The sequence below is a fragment of the Tenrec ecaudatus genome, chromosome 2, assembly GCF_050624435.1.
Source record: "Tenrec ecaudatus isolate mTenEca1 chromosome 2, mTenEca1.hap1, whole genome shotgun sequence".
NCBI lineage: Eukaryota > Metazoa > Chordata > Mammalia > Afrosoricida > Tenrecidae > Tenrec > Tenrec ecaudatus.
Window position 1 is genome coordinate 231,309,500 of NC_134531.1, and position 16,930 is coordinate 231,326,429.

Here is a 16,930-nt window from a genome sequence, read left to right on the forward strand (position 1 = left end):
TAATTCAAAAGCATCAATTATTCTTTGTGTCTTTCTTAATCATTGTCCAGCTTTCACATGCATGTGAGGAGATAGGAATTCAGGAACACTTTAGTTTTCAAAGTGAAATATTTGCTTTTTAACACTTCAAAGAAATCTTTGACCCAAGGCCAGTCCTCTTTTGATTTCCTGAGTGCTGTCTTCACAGAGTTAGTTGTAGATTCAAGTAAGATGAAGTCATTGACAGCTTCCATCTTTTCTCCACTTATCATGATGTTGTTTAGTGGTCCTCTTGTGGAAATTTTTGTTTTCCTAACCTACTGAAAGCTGTGGTCTTTGAACTTCAAGTGCTTCTGGTCCTCTTTGCTTTTAGCAAGTAAGGTTTAATATCTGCATATGGCAAGTTGTTAATGATTCTTTCTCTGGTCCTGGTACTGCATTCTTCTTCATAAATCCAGCTTCTTGAATTATTTTCTCATCATACAAATGGACTAAGTATTGTTAAAAGATAAAGCCTGTCACAGACCTTTATTTTAAACCATGCTATTTCCTCTTGTTCGGTTTAAATGGTCATGGACAAGTAACACAGGAGCACAGTGAACTGTTCTGGAGTTCCCTTTCTCTTCAGTGTTATATGTACCATAACTCTTATGACCCACACAATTGAAAGCTTTTGCATAGTCAATGAAATACTTATAAATATATTTCTGATAGTCTCTGCTTTCACCCAAATCCATCTGATACCAACAATAATAACACACATTTCATGTCCTCTTTTGAACGTGAATTGAATTTCTGACAATTTCTCAGTTTTAAAATTACTTTCAGCAAAAGTTACTTATATCTGATATTAATCATATTGTTTGGTAACTTCTGAGTTCTGTTGGATCACCTTTTGTTGCAATAATACAAACATGGATCTCTTCTAGTAGTTTGTTGGCCATTTTTCTGTCTTCCAACATTGTTAGCATAAATGAGTGAGCACCTCCAACACTACATTAATTTATTCAAACATTTCCGTTGGCATTCCATCAATTTCTGGAATTTATATCGATATAGATATAGATGTAGATGTAGATATAGATATAGATCTGCCACTGCCTTCAGTACAGCTTGGATTTCTTTCTTCAGAGCCATTAGTTCTTGATCATGCATGTACTAGTGCCTTAAATATTTGAATGTCCACTAATTGTTTTTGTAATTATAGTAACTTTATATTCTTTCTATCTTCTGTTTCTGCCTCATTCATTTTTGTAATTTAATAAATCTTTTTATTGGGACTCATACAACTCTTATCACAATCCATACACGCATCAATTGAGTAAAGCACCCTTATACATTCGTTGCCCTCATCTTTCTCAAAATTCGCCTTCCACTTGGGTTCTTGGAATCAGTTGTTTCCTTTTTTCCCTCCCCGCCCCCCTCTTCCCCCCGAACCCTTAATAGTTTATAAATAATTATTTTATCTTATCTTACACTGCCTGGTGTCTCCCCTCACCCACCTTCCCATTGCCCATCTCCCAGAGAGGAGGTTACACATAGATCTCCAAGATCGGTTCTCCCTTTTCTAGACCCCCTTCCCTTCTGGTGTCATCGCTCTCACCGCTGGTCCTGAGGGGTTCATCCGTCCTAGATTCCCTGTGTTTCCAGATCCCCACTGCACCGCTGTGCATCCTCTGGTTTAACCAGGTCCGCAAGGTAGAATTGGGATCATGATAATTGGGAGGGGAGGAAGCGTTCAAGAACTAGAGGAAGGTTTTGAGTTTCATTGTTGCTACACTGAACCCTGAGTGACTCATTTCCTCCCCATTCCTCCTCATTCATTTTTTTGTGCATCTACTCCTTCAGTACTTCAACTCCAGGCTTGAATTTTAATCAATTCTTTCCATTCAAGAAATGCTAAATATGATTTTCCTTTTGGTTTTTCTAATTCCAGGCCTTTCCACATATCATTGTGCTAATTTGCTCATGCGCACTTCCCTGTCAAAGTCTCTCTTCAGCTCCGCTACTTTCAGATTCCTTTCGTTTACTTAAATTTCGGCCTCATCTGAAATCCAGCTAGGCCTTTCTCTCTCTCATTATTTTCTGTCCTTTTAATGATTTTTTTTCTTTTTGCTTTCTTCATGTGTGATCTTTTATAGCACTACATAACTAACCTGGTCTCAGTAATTAATGTACCAAATCTATTTTTCAGACAGTCTCTAAATTTAAGTGGCACATACATTTTGACTTTTGCGTACTTTTAAAAATGACTTAAGCTTCAGGTTTCATAAGAGCAATTGATTGCCTGTTCTGCACTTGGCCCTGGCCTTGTGCTGACTAATGATATTAAGCTTTTCCATCATCTCTTTCCAGTCTATTTGATCCCTGTGTTCTCCATCTGTCAAGGTCCAGGTATTGCAGATATTGAAAAAAAAAAGATTTTTAAAATGAATATGTTGTTGGTTTTGCAAAATTCAATCATTTGATCCATGACATCATGCCTTTAAGCTAGGCCATTTTCAAAGAAACCTTGTGGGGTAGTTTTGTTCCATTGTACAGAGTCCTGTCATCAGAAGGACCCATTGGCAATGGTTGATGGCAAGGGATGTTTTACACTTGTGAATGTGATCCCATTTGCACATAGGATGTTCTTTGTTATGTTAATGCGGTGACATCAGTGTAGTGCGTCTTAAACTTAATTGCTTTTGAGATACAGAAAGAGCTGATCATATACAGGAACAGGGAAAAGCAAATGGGGGAGATAGATAACAAATAAAGGTCACCAATGAACAAAAGCTAAAAAAGCAAAATCCTTCTCCCCGAGGAGGCCACAGAGAGCTTTGCTCTAGAGCCATGGACGTCCAGCTTCATGAACTGTAGGAAAAAATTTCTGCTTACTAAGGCCATTCATTTGTGATTTTTCTGTTACAGCAATAGTAAAACAATAATAAAACTTAAACCTGTTTCAGTGGGGCAAACATGGGCTGCATACTCTCTCCCATGGACAAAGAGGAGTCTGGATGCTCCTTCAAGATTTAAAGTTTCAGAAACCCTTAGGAACAATGTTACTCCATCCTCTGGGGTTGCTGTGAGTGGGGATCTGCTGATGACTGAGTCCGTGTGGTCAAGATTGCTTTTCCAATCATTTCTGTTTATCCACTAACTTCTAGTTGAGTATGACTCATAGTGACTCTATAGAACAGAGTAGAAATGCTCTCTTGGGTTTCTAAGTATGTATATCTTTACAAAAGCAGACTTCTTCATCTTTTGCCTCCACAGTAGCTGGCGGATTAGAACTGCTAATTTAGCTAACCACCCAATATTTAACCTACTTCACTCACCAGACTAGAACTCCACACACAGAGCCATCTAGCCAAGGGTGACTCGTAGTGACACTATCGAACAGGGTAGAATGATCCCTGTGAGTTTCAGAGACTGTAACTCTTTACAGCAATAGTAAACCCTGTCCTTCAGCCTAGCGGCTGGCGTATTCAAACTGCTGTCACTCACCAGAAATACTCAGTATTGCTGTTAGAGAAGAGTAAAATGAATAACTTTCATGTCTATAACAAGATATTCTAGAACGTTCTCTATAAATGACCACATTTGGATTTTGAACATTATATTCTACATTATACAGTGCTATCTCAAAGCTATCAGGAAAGGAAATTAAATAATAGCATTTGGGCTTATAAGTACAAATGAAATCTACATATCTACAGGAATCATCTTATTGAAATTCACTTTATTATACTTCATAGATAATTCTTTTTTTACAAATTGAAGATTTAGGACAACCTTAGAGCAAGCACGTCGACCGGTGCTATTTTTCCAATAGCATGTGCTCACGTCATGTCTCTGTGTCACCTTTTGGTAATTCTAAAATTTTTCAAACTTTTTCATAATGCTATTTGCACACGTGAGACTACAGTATAGTCTACAATAATGCTACATTTACCAGGAAACCGAAGTACTTGCACGACTCACTATATTGCAAAAGTCACTTAATCACAGTGTGCCCGTGTGTGAAACCTAATCGCAAAGTGGGAAGCAATATTCAATTGCCATTATCAATATTGCTATTATTTAATCATGAGCGTTTGCTCTTCACTGAACTCATTTATAAGTGTGTATCATCACAAAGTCATGCAGGAATCAGACTCTTTTTCAGTGGTTTTGATGGTAGAGATAACAAGTACACACCGGCCAGTTCCCAAGGGGTGCTTCTTGGCTTGAGCAACCTTGCTTTCTTCGTCAATCAGACTATGTATTATTGAACTAAAGTGGTGCGGTGTTATTGTGTAGGGCACATCACAATTCACAACACATTCAGGGCCATATTTTATGGTCATTTTGTACACTACTCTGAAATATGAACAATGTAGAGATTTTTGGAAGGTCTCTCACAGAGTCATAAAATTTGATTCAATGGCAGCTGTAAGATGAATGATCTCAATTTATTGAGAAGTTACATCTAGTCTCTTGCTTTCTTGGTTTTTGAAAACCTTACTAGAGACATCTCAGCATACCTGTGTGCTTTTTAAAACTGCTATTTCGAAAGAGAAGATTTCTTTTTGTTTATACTGGATAATACCAGTATATCAGGCATGCATAAACCTAAAGTCACTGTTTTATTTTTCTTTCATGGAAAAGAAATCCAAAGATAGGAACGATTGGTTGATATAATATCCCCATATAGTTATTAGGAATCTACCCTTTATCAAGCTCATGCCTCCTCCATCTCTGAAATCTGGCCTTCTCTGCATGGCTCAGCATGAAGACCAGATAGAAGAACTCAGTCATCTCACTCAGACTGCAGGAAACACAGCAAAGTGAAGATGAAACTAAAGAGGACCAACCCCCCTTCTGGCCACGTTAAGGATGCTTTCTTAGAGATGCCAGGGAATAGATTTACTATCATTTATTCTCCAGAATTTTTTCTCATGAAAAGACTACATTTCAGGATCGTTGGAAGGTGTGGCATTTATTTCAGATACTTGTCTGCTAACCAAAACTCAGTGGTTGGCCACCACCAGTTGTTCTAGCAGTCTCCTTCTTTGAAGACTTGTGTTCCTAAAAGCCCCGTGGGACAGTTCTACCCGGTCCCGTAGAGTTGCTACAGTTAGAATAGACTGTACGGCTGTGGATGGTCTTGGTCATGGTGGATGCACCACTTCAACCATCAAAAGTTTTTGAACTCAAGAAAACACAGAGACTAGATACTGAGTTCAGCAACTGTCTTTTCCACAGTGGTTGAGTCTAATTTTATTCAGGGAGACATTAGTTTCTCATTTTCTTGTTCTGAACATAACAGAGAGCATCTACTATAAAGCCCTGAGAGTGAGGAAATGGTAAGTGGCACTATGAAAGGGAGGAACTGCAATGAAAGAAAAACCTATGAGGGGGCTTCAAAAATTTTGTGTAAAATGGAATTAAAAAGTAAGGGTACTTTAACATTAAGTTTTTGAAGTCCCTTCATATCTTAATTTTACAATCTTTTTAAGTAATATGCATTTATAGGAAGCATCAGAGGGATTGGTGACTCTAGTGCACAAAATTTTACACACTCACTGCCACCAAGTCAATGCTGACTTATAGTGACACACACCCCGCCCCCACCATGGGTTTTAGAGACTAACTGTGTTCAGAAATAGAAAACCCTGTTTTTCTCCCGCAGAGCTATTGATGGTTTTGAACTGCCAACATGCAGATCAAGTCACTATACTACCTGGGCTATTAAGCAGTCATGACCACTTGAAAGTAGAGGTTTCTTATATTAAAGTAGATAGGCTGTTAGTTCCGGGTTACTAGTGTTAGTAAGAGCCGTGGTAGCAGTGAGGGACAAATACCAGACTGCTCTCCAGGAAGTCGCTTTCTGTCTTGAAGCTGTCTCCTCCCACAAAGAGGGACAGTATCAAAACCACACCAACGTGGTCACTGTAAGTCACAATTGAGGATGGCAGTAATTGTGTTTTGCTTTGTTTGTGGGTTTGTTTGTTTGTTTGTTTTCTAACTTGTTATTATGAATTAGGTAGGGCTTTACATATCAATCATCACCTTTGCATTCAAAAACGTTTCAGTCCTCCCAATGGCTTCCCTGTTTTTTATTGTTACTAATAGAAGTGAAACAAATGAATCCTAACTCTTACTGTTAATAACCACAGTCCACTGAGTTAGTTTTTCTCTTCTCACTATTCTATGCATCAAAGCACCAGAGCTACACAGTGATCATTTTACTAATTTTTAAGCTACACAATTATAGTTTTACGGCTATACACCTTATAGATTGTCAATAAGTTTAGGATAAAATAATCCTTTTTAAAAATTAGAGTATTAGATTTTAATACATTGGTCAAAAGAGAAGATTGTCGAGCAAATTAGATGCTCTGAAGAGTATTGCCAAGTTTCATTCTTCCATGAGTGACTTTCCCTTTCCGCCTATGGTTAGAATGAGATTTTCTTCATTGCTTAACTCATCACAGTTGAATTACCATAAACAAAGAAGGTTTCTTAATGTTGTTCCCCTCTTTAATGGAAAGATAAAAACAATTTATGTTTGTATCAATAGAAACGAGGCTTATTTTAAGTTCATTCTTTCAAAATAGTGTTCACTTTTCTAGAACTTACTTTTCCAAAAGTTTTATTGCACTCACTTGTGCTTCTTAGAGATGGTTGTTTCCACATGAAAAGTTTCTTCTAATAGAAATATTTTCAATAATTTTCCCTGCTTGTTATATGACATTAAATATATCTAATACTTTAAAAAACAGTTTCATTGGCATAAAATTCCCATACCATACAATTCAATGGTTTGAATATATTAAAAAGAGTTATGCAAGCATCACCACACTCGGTCTTAGAACAAGTTACTCCTTCTTGTGCTCACTATTATTAGTTCCTCAGTATTTCCCAGACTCTCTGCCATAACCCTAGGTTACTGTCTCTAGCGATTTACTGGTCCTGGGTTTCATAGACAGAAAATCAGACCTCAAAATCCAGCAACAACAAAACACAGAAAACCCTCAATATTAAAAAAAAAGCAACAGAAAGAAGAAACTAGAACAAAAGGAAAACAACCAATAATACGTTAAATTTGAACCTGGCTAGATCTGCAGTCATCTGCTTTCCACTGCAGTCTATCTGAGGGCACGCATGCCCTCGATGCTCTGTGCGTATTCCGTGGAAGCTTGATCATCTTGGGGATTCCACATATTCACTTTGGGATGTCACTGTCATCCATAACATTCTGCAAACTAGGTGTTCAGTGGTTCCCTCCTTGGATCTTGAACTTTATTATTTACAATCCTTAGATCAAATGGGTTGATATGTTCCTTCCATGTGGACTTAACTGACACCTCAGTGATATTATTTATTTTCAGACAGGCTTTTAAGATCCCAAAAGTTATTATTTCTGATAGCTGAGAGCACTCTGATTTCTTTATCACACTTTGCTATAGCAACCATATCTTCAGTGATCACTTCATGCATGCAAGTATTGAGCAGGACCACACTGTAAAACCTAAGTGTTCTTAGATTAGTGTTTATTATTAAACGAGACCTCTAAATCCATTCATATACCTAATATATATATAATATATTTCTGTATAAACTGATTTTTTTTTCAGCACATTTTTTATGTAGTTTTTGTGGTAAAATTAGGTGCCTAGGCTGATATTTGGGTTGGTTTATACTTATTATCTCCCTGATCCACTTTAGAAGCAGAATTATCAGCTTGCTAAGAGATAACTTAAATGACCTCCATGAAAAATTTGGTAATTCAAATAATAGTATCAGTAATTTTCTCAATGGTATTGATTTTAAAGTACTATTGGAAAAAGGAAAAAATACATACATTTTTTTAAAGTAAGAAAAAAATCACTGCCATGGAGTCAATTCTGACTCATGGCGAACCCCTGTGGATTTTTGAGATTACCATGTGACTCACTATACCACAGATTACCACATTAGCAGATACCATGACTGTTGGATTAGGAAGCCCAGACTTTCTCTCTCTGAGGTAGTTTCTAACTGCCAACCATGTGTGTGGGTCACAGCCAATGTGTAACCACTAGCATTTTAGATTAAAGTGCAAAGCTGTTCGCTTATATGGTGAAAAACTTAAAGCACTTTTTAAGGAAGCAATTTCAATGATCATCAGTAAGGGGAACACTAGGTCCATAGGATTAAGACATGTCACAAAAAGCAAAGAAAGTATTAAAATAGCAGGTACATGAACGTCCTAAATTGCCAATTACTGGACGATCTCAAAGCAAGAGATTTGAACCGAAGCCCACTGACTTCCAAAACCATGCCTTTGGGATAGCAGCAATCTGCTGCTTCTCACACTGGAGTGTTGCAGCTTTAAATCCAAAGGAGTAATTCAGTTCCTTGTAATCCACCAAAGGTGTGCTTAAAGTCCAGCCCCTTAGAGGTGTTTTTCCAAATCACATAACTCTGGCTAAGAATGCTCAAAATGACAAAATCTAAAATCCAGGTGCCTACAGCACACAGCCAGAGTCAGAACTGAAAATAACCTCTGTAAAAAATGCGTGATTACTAGCACAGCACTGGGTGGAATCTCCCACTGGTAGTCTAGATAAGTAATAGTAAGCATTTTCCCCTGGGGTAGGCTGCCCCTTCTTGGTTTACCCATCAACAAAAGCTAAATCACCATCTCAGAGATAAACATAGCCACTCCCTTCTCTGGCGGTGAAATCCCAGTATAATCCACCAATCACAGCTATCAGAGTGTCTATTTATTTGGGATGACCGTGGGTCAAATGCTATGTGGCAGGAACTCTGTGGTCCTATATGACTCGCCCTAACACCCCCCCTCCCCCCATGTCCAGATTTTATTGCATGGGATCCTGTACGTGGTGTAAATGGGTGGCCACATCTGGCTGCTAACCAAAGGTTGGGGCTCCGAAGTAGGCCAGAGGCACCTTGGAAGACCATAACCAAAGCTCACTGCTATCGAGTCATTGCTGACATAGTGACCCTATAGGACAGCGTGGAACTGCCCGTATAGGTTTCCAAGGCTGGGACTCCTTATGGAAGTAGAAAGCCCGGTGTTTCTCCCACAGTTTCAAACTGCTGAAATGGCAGACAGCAGGCCGGCAGGCAATCAGACGCCATCAGGGATCCATGAGGGTCTGCAGTGTGCGCAGGGGCAGCTCAGAGGAAGGACCTGGGAAATCAGCTATTGAAAACCCCGTGGGGGGCCGTTCTTCTCTTTGAGACAGGAGGTGGCCGTGAATCAGAACCAACTGGACCATGACTTTTTGTTTTGTTTTTAAATTATGATTGATGTTTTTGCTAATTTGGGAAATGCTGGGGAAGAAAAGAAATACTACACAGGAACTCTTCATGTGCAATATTTTTCATAAATACCATGTATTTACATGTAAACCCATGTAAAATTATGCTTTAAGGTTCTGCATAGGAGTGCTGTTGTCGATACTGCAACAATTGCTGCAATGTTACATGCTTTTACATTGTTACATCATTGCATCATTTTCATTTCTGAAACTGTATCAAAGAAAGTATTATTTCTGAATTTGGTATTAAAAGTTAACTTTATATTAAAATATAGTTAATATATATTCTAAAATCTCATTTTGATACAAACTTTGAACCTATAATTTTGTTTAAAATGTTTCATTATCAAAAAGTAGTCAATGTTCCATATATTGCACTTAGCAATAAGCAATGATGCTTGCACATATCTGCGGAGATTGTTTTTTAGACCAATGAAACAAACATGAGTGATTTCTGTTAGATTCACATCAAAAATATATAGACTGGGTTAGTCAGGGTACACATTCAGAGAGACTTATATGTGTATAAGAGAGAACTTTATATTAAAGAGTAATTGTATGCTAAGAAAACATCTCAAAAGGCTTTCTGGTACTTGGTAAAACAGGCATACTTCCTTAAAAAGGACATCTTGAGAATGTTTGCATAAAGGTCTTGCTTTATTCATAAATTTATTTTAAAAAAAAAGAAAACATCTCAGCTCAGTCCAGTTCAAGGCCATAAATCAGATATTGGCTCATATGTTCGATACCGGTCTATAAATTCCTCTTTAGACTCACACAATACATGCAAAGACTCCAAATGCAGGAAGATCACAGGCCAATGGGTTGAAGTCTTTTGGATCTCAGCACTGGCAGGTTCTCAATATGGCTCCTCTAGCTCCAGGGCTCTGGCTGCCATCCTCAAAACTCCACGTGGCTTGTCAGTAGGAAGATGGAGCGCAGTGAGTACCTGCCCTCCAGGGAGGAAGACAGGAGTTCCCAGAGTCCTCAGGAGTAGACCATATCCACACAGAGGCCTCATTGGCTACGACCTCATTGACCGGTTAGACTCCACCCCTATAACCTATTTAACAAGTTGACGTGTAATTATGTAACTACCACAAAAAACAAGATTAGCAGAATTTATCACACGCAAAAATTCAAATCTTATAAAATTTAAATAATTGAAATTAGAAGTGTTTCTAGACACCATAGAATGTTAGAATTGCTAGTACTAATTGTACTACCTGTCCTATGACTTATTTTGTTACATCATAACCAATGGCATTTTATTTTAGAAAGTAGCACCTAGGGGGAAACAATATTAATTTATTCATTTATGTATTAAATGAAACCACTATATTGTTTCTGTAAGATGCTAGATGATAACAACTCTATTAAGCTTTGTGAGCAATGCTTTCTCTCTCACAACCATTCACCTATGCCAATGAACCACAAAAGCAATCTTTACAGAAGTAGACTTCCAGGTCTTTTTTCCATGGTACTGTTGGGTGGGCGCAACTGTCAATCTCTAGCTTAATAGTCAACCACAATCCACTTATACTCCCTGAGAAAACAGTGCTGAGGCCACACCTGACTCCTTCAAGCAAGGAGCACTTCTACCAAAGGAGAAGGAGAATCTAACTTCTATTTTGAGGCAGAAGTCAGTCCTGACTCCACTGTCCATCCTTCTTTATCCTATTTGGACACCAACCATTCTGCTCACAACACTCTGCTTCTCTGCTGGGCTCCATAATTTGTTGCAATGGCCACACGATCTCTTTCTCTCTCTCTCTCTCTCTCTCTCTCTCTCTCTCTCTCTCTCTCTCTCTCTCTCTCTCTCTCTCTCTCCCCTCATGGTCTCGGTGCTGTTCTTTTTGTTCTCTCTCATGGTATCCTTGCCTTGGCCCTGGCTCCTTTGCTCTGTTTCAAGGTGTCCATGACACAGCCTCTGGCACCTCTAGCCTTAGTCTCCACCACTTCAGATAGAGATATTAAACATGTTCTTCTTTCTTAAAGGTCACGGGCTTCCTCTGTGTTCCTGCTTCGGAGAGGGCTCGTCCTTATAGCTGGGGAGTGGGAACTAAAACTGACCTGCTCTACTAATGTTGCACATGCCCAGCTGCATAGCCCCGCCCTATCACTGGGTGAGAGTTACGGTGACATGGATAGTAGAGCTGTATTAAGGAATTCTACTTTACCACACTATCCATAACTCCAATTCACTATCATCATTTTGGTTACATGAAGTCAAGTGGCCTGATATGACAGAGTAACACTGCTCCTATGGGTGTCCAAGACTGTGCAACTTTACAGTAATAACAAGTATCATCTTTCTCCTGTGGAGTAGCGGGGGGGGGGGCTTCCACTGCTGACCTTATAAGTAGCAGCTCAACTGTGCAACCCATTGCACCACGAGGAACCTGCTAAAGCTGCCACAAATCACACACAAACTGGGGGGCTGTTCAAATAACACCATTTCTAGACAACCACTAGGGGTCAGCCTCTGACCCATGGCCTTAATTTACCCACTCCTGGATTAAAGTGATTAAAGAGGCATTTGCTATAATGAATAATCATTAAAAAAAACCATTTGCCTATTGTTGTTGGTAGTTGCCATCAAGTTGGCACCGACTCATAACAACCAAATGTATAATAGACTGAAATGTTGCCTAGTTTGTCACTATCTCGGTGACTGTTAGTGTGGTTGAATCAACTATTTAGACCAGTATGTATTCTGGGTGACTTCTAACCCAGAGGACTCATCTTCTAGGCTTCTTATTGGCTAATGTTTGAAAGCAGGTCATCAGACTTTTTCTTCCTAGTCCGTCTTGATCTGGCAGCTCCCCTGAAATCTGCCCACTGTGGGTCACGCCACTTGTACTTGAAATCCCAGTGGCACAGTTTCCAGCATCACAGCAATGCCCACACCATCACAAAATGACAAGAGAAGTGGTAAATGAAAAAACAGCACAACAGAAATACCTGTGGTGGTGGGGAAGCTTTGTACCTTGCTTGTAGTGGTTACATACACCTATACCTGTCATTAAAATGGCATAGAACTTTATTTATAGCAATGTCGGGTTCCTACGTTGGTAAAATTCTAATCATTTCAGACGTAACCAGTGAGGAGAAACCGGATGAAGGGCCACGTAGGACTGCGCTACGCCTTTTACAACCTCCTGTGGCGCTATGGCGATTTCAACATGAACAGCTCTTAAACAGTAAAACATACAGACTCTTTTCAAAGATAAACCGATAGAGACATTAAAATATATTACCTGAAAAAATACATTACCTAAAGTGTTCTGAAGCTTTTATGTTGCCAATGTTCTCAAAGTAATAAATTCTCTCATGGAAACAGTTAACTAAACCGAGTAATGTATATGCAGGGAGGCCCCCTTTGTTTGTTGTTTCTTTTAATTAATAACAAGCAAATAATGCTATACATTTTATACTTGCCACTTCTTAGACAACAAATTCACAATTGCTAATGGGCATCAGAGGATCAAGGACACCCAAATCAGGACTTATAAGAAAAGCTGCTTTTGCACATTAGCTGCAGTCTCGTTATTGACCTAAAGGGCAGGCACTTGTGCTGGAGCTGCCAACAAGGAAACAAATGCAACTCATTTTTCTTCTTTCCTCCGTGTGAAGCTAGAAATAATGAATATAAATATGTCCCAATTTGATATCTTAACAGCTTTCATAACCCACACTTTGGAAACTGTGCCTGAATAATTGGGCCATTGATTATTTCTGGAACATAAATTAAACTCTCTAATCTCACTTAGACCTGGAAATTGTAATAAAAGGGAAGTTTCCACATGATTTTTAGTTATCTTGTTTCAAATTATCTCCTTTGATAGATTTTTTTTTCCTTGAGAAGATTTTTTAAAGGTTTGGTTCCAGACCAATAAAGTGAATATTGCATTAAGTGAATCACACACATTGTTTGATTTCCTGGTGTGTATAAAAGTTATGTTTACACTGAACCATATGTAGTCTGATAGGTGTTCAATGGCATTTTGAAAAAGCTTGAAATATTGTGAGAATTAGCGATATGTGACAGAGAAAACAGCTATCACGTGCTATTGAGAAACGAAGCCGACAAATTCACTTGCCACAGGGTTGCCACAACATTTCATTTGTCAAATATCAGCATCGGCATAGCTCAATAAAGAGAAGTTCAATCAAACAAAGCATGCCTGTATTTATATAAGTTATGAGATGCTGTCATTCTTTGATTACTAGTAGCAAGACATCCAATATGTCTTCTATTCCCTCTTCATAATCCAATGGGAAGATGAAAATGCAGGTAGGAATATTTTACAGGTGTCTGTTGGAACTCTTAATGATATTCTATTTGCCTATGCTGTTGGGGAAAAAATCTTAGGGAGAAAATTGTCATTGATTTGACCCCTGCTCCGGGGGGTCCCCCGTGTGCAGAGTAGAACTGCTCCTTGTGATTCTCGAGGGGGGCCTTTCAGAGGCAAGATGGGCAGGCCTGTCCACTAAGGTGTTTGGGGTGGGTCCAAATGCCACATCTTTTGATGTTCAGTAGTTGAGCCACCTTAAAAACAAAAGAAAACACTGCCTTTGAGTGATGCTATCTCATAGCAACCTTGTAGGACAGGGTGAACCCTCTCTGTGAGTTTCCAAGTCTGCAATGCTTTACAGGAGTAGGAAGACCCATGTTTTGAGAGTGGCTGGTGGTTTTGAACTGCTGACCTTATGGTTAGCAGCCCAACTCAAAGTCACTATACCGCCAGGACCCCTTTGAGCCACCTAAGGACTCCTAAAATACAAATAGAAGTTTACAATCCTTGGTCTCCCATTCTGAAAGCTTCACAAAACTCTGGAAAATAAAATGTTTTATAAAATTATAGCAAGACTGGGACATTAATGAACCTGGGACTTTCTTTTTCAGTTACTCTGTACTCACTCCAGAAATCCTAACTTCACCGCAACATTGTAAATGCTCTGTGTGCCTTCCGAGTTACTCCTGGAAATATACAGTATATTGTATGTGCTGGTTTTCCCTCATCAAAATCCCACACTTTCTGACCTGTAGACTCATGTGGTCCCCAGAAGATGTGAATGAGACATGGATGTGTCCTAAAACCATAGAGAGCAGATTCTCAGATCACACCATGAATAAAAATATACATATTTGGTACATAAATTCATGTGTACCAGTATTACGTGACGTGGAATTTGAGAAGAGAGTCAGATAAACTCCACGCTGACCTCCATGTTATGAGCAGACTGAGGCAAGGAGACATTGAGTAACTTGCTCAGAGTTACCCATTGGAACCCAGGCAAGTGAGCTTCCAGGGCTGTGCTTTTAAACCACAATGGCTTTGTTCCTGAAGACTTGAGCTTGAAGTCTGTGAAGTGAAAGCGTGGGGTTTGGGAAATAGTCATACCTTCCTCAGTGAATCTGCAGCCCACAGAACACTGGCCAACAGGGTCAGGGTCTCCATGTATGAAATCAGAGGAATTTTTAATGGAGAAAAGTGAACAGTTACAAAGAAAAGGTCTAGGGACCTCTCAGAGGGTCCTCTACTGTTATCCAAGTTCTTCCCACTGAAGTCCCAAGCAGCTTTTTAAAGGCCTCTTATTTATCTATCTAATGGTTTATTTTTAAATAGGGAGCCAAGGTGCTATAGTGGGTTATGCATTGGGTACTCTGCATGGTAAACCCACCAGCCACTCAGTGGGAGAACGATGAGGCTTTCTGTTCCCATAGAGACTTGTAGCCTCAGGTTGGAAAGGGCTCAACAGCAGTGGGTATGATTTGGATGTGGGTTTCGTTTTGTTTTTTTAATAGGAAAGAGTTCACTTCAAACACAAGAGAGAGCTAAATAATTAATAAAGGGGAACCTAGAAGGGCCAGAGGAAAATCAGGAAACGGAGGAAACTTCAAATATATAGAATCATTATTATCAGAAAGAAGAAAAGATAACCAAGAAGGTAAAACAAGATGCTCTCAAGGATGCAGACAGTTTCTTAGTGGTCATGAAGAGACTCTAGAGTTGGCTGCGGCCATAGCTCCATGTTTCTCTGAGTACACTAAAAACCATTGAAATTATACTTTAAATGGGAGGATTGTGTGGTATGTGAATTATATTCCATTAAATTTCTTATTATTTCTAAGAAAAGTTGTACTATGACCTAACAGTAAAAAAAGTTAAAATTTGAGCAATTAAATTCCAAAATAAAGTAAGAGGAAATCAATACATTATACATGCAATTTAAAAATTAATTTTAAATTTAAAAATAAATTTAAAGAAATGAAACCATATTATTGCAGAACATGGAGAAAAATACAGAAGAAATAGTTGCGAAATTTGAAAATGGGTGCTTCAAGTCAAAGCAAACTTTGGAATTTTCTTTCACCCATGCCTACCCAATGACTCTGTAAAATATAATTTTACCTCAGTATCCCTTTTATATTGGTATTTTCATGCTGACTAGCTTTTCCAGTTGTAGAAATACTATCAATTATGGATTTGCAACAAGTCACTTCAACGCAAATAGACATCTTCATCCTATAGGATTCATTCCATGAAGGCATCAATTGTTTTATTCTGTATCAACTCTCTTTGTACACACACTTAGAATATTTTAAGCATCTTGCTGTCACCAAGAACACTTTGATAGCCATCTTTGTTACATTACTTTTGCACAATGAACTCAATTTCCTTAGGAATATTTACTAGAAATGTACGACCTGCTCAAAATTAACATTTTGATAAACAGTCCCTCATTGTGTTTCAAACTACTGGATAAATTTAGACTCCTGTAAACAACATTGTCTACAAATAATTATAATAATGACTCATGCAATTTTTTGTTCTTTATCAGTTTTGTTGCAAGAATTAGAACTTCCTAGGGGAAATAGAATAAACCACATGAATAAAAATAGGGGTTGTACTTATATTGTTCTTGAATTTACTAGGAATACTTGTTTGTCACACTATTCTCTGGGTAATAGTAAAAGAGGATATTTTGTTTTGTTTTGTGAAGGAAGAAATGTTCTTATTCTACTTGATAAAGAGCTTTAATGAGAAATAAATGCAGAATCGTACCTAATATTTTGGCAATTTGTCAACTTGTTTTCATTGAATACATATAATCATTGAACAATAGATATAATCATTGCTGTTTAAGTACTACCAAGCCTATTACAACATCTCAAGCAGAATCGTACTAATTATTATTACTTAAAAAGCATAAGTATAAAATTGTGCTCTGCATAAATCCATTAAATTTTAAAACCAGAAACTGGATGATGGCTAAACTTTGCTGAAAGTGGATTCCCTATGGTTTGAACTTTTCCTTACATATTGAAATACAGAAAATATACATATACCTAAGGACAGGTGTTTTGCCACGTAGTGAGGGACTACATTGAAAGCGCTTCATTATCGTGAATGAAGAATCCTTATGAACCTCTTCGATAAGAGCACCTTTGCTTTTCTTCCTCAGGGGCACTGCCATCGCCGGCATTGTGTTTGGAATTGTATTTATCATGGGGGTCATTGCGGGAATTGCCATCTGCATCTGCATGTGCATGAAGAACAACCGTGGGACCCGGGTGGGCGTCATCCGAGCCACCCACATCAATGCCATCTCCTCCTACCCTGGTAAGAAAACCTACTCTTCCT

The 16,930-nt window shown here is 38.5% G+C and overlaps 1 protein-coding gene across 2 annotated transcripts in view; it reads left to right on the forward strand.

Annotated features, from left to right (window-relative positions):
• Window positions 1–16,930, forward strand: part of CYYR1 (cysteine and tyrosine rich 1) — a 153,353-nt gene that overhangs the window by 113,312 nt on the left and 23,111 nt on the right. For both annotated transcript variants that reach the window (XM_075542397.1, XM_075542396.1), the window contains exon 3: window positions 16,752–16,909. In XM_075542397.1, coding sequence (XP_075398512.1) covers window positions 16,752–16,909 — 158 coding nt within the window. The remainder of the gene's footprint in view (window positions 1–16,751; window positions 16,910–16,930) is intronic.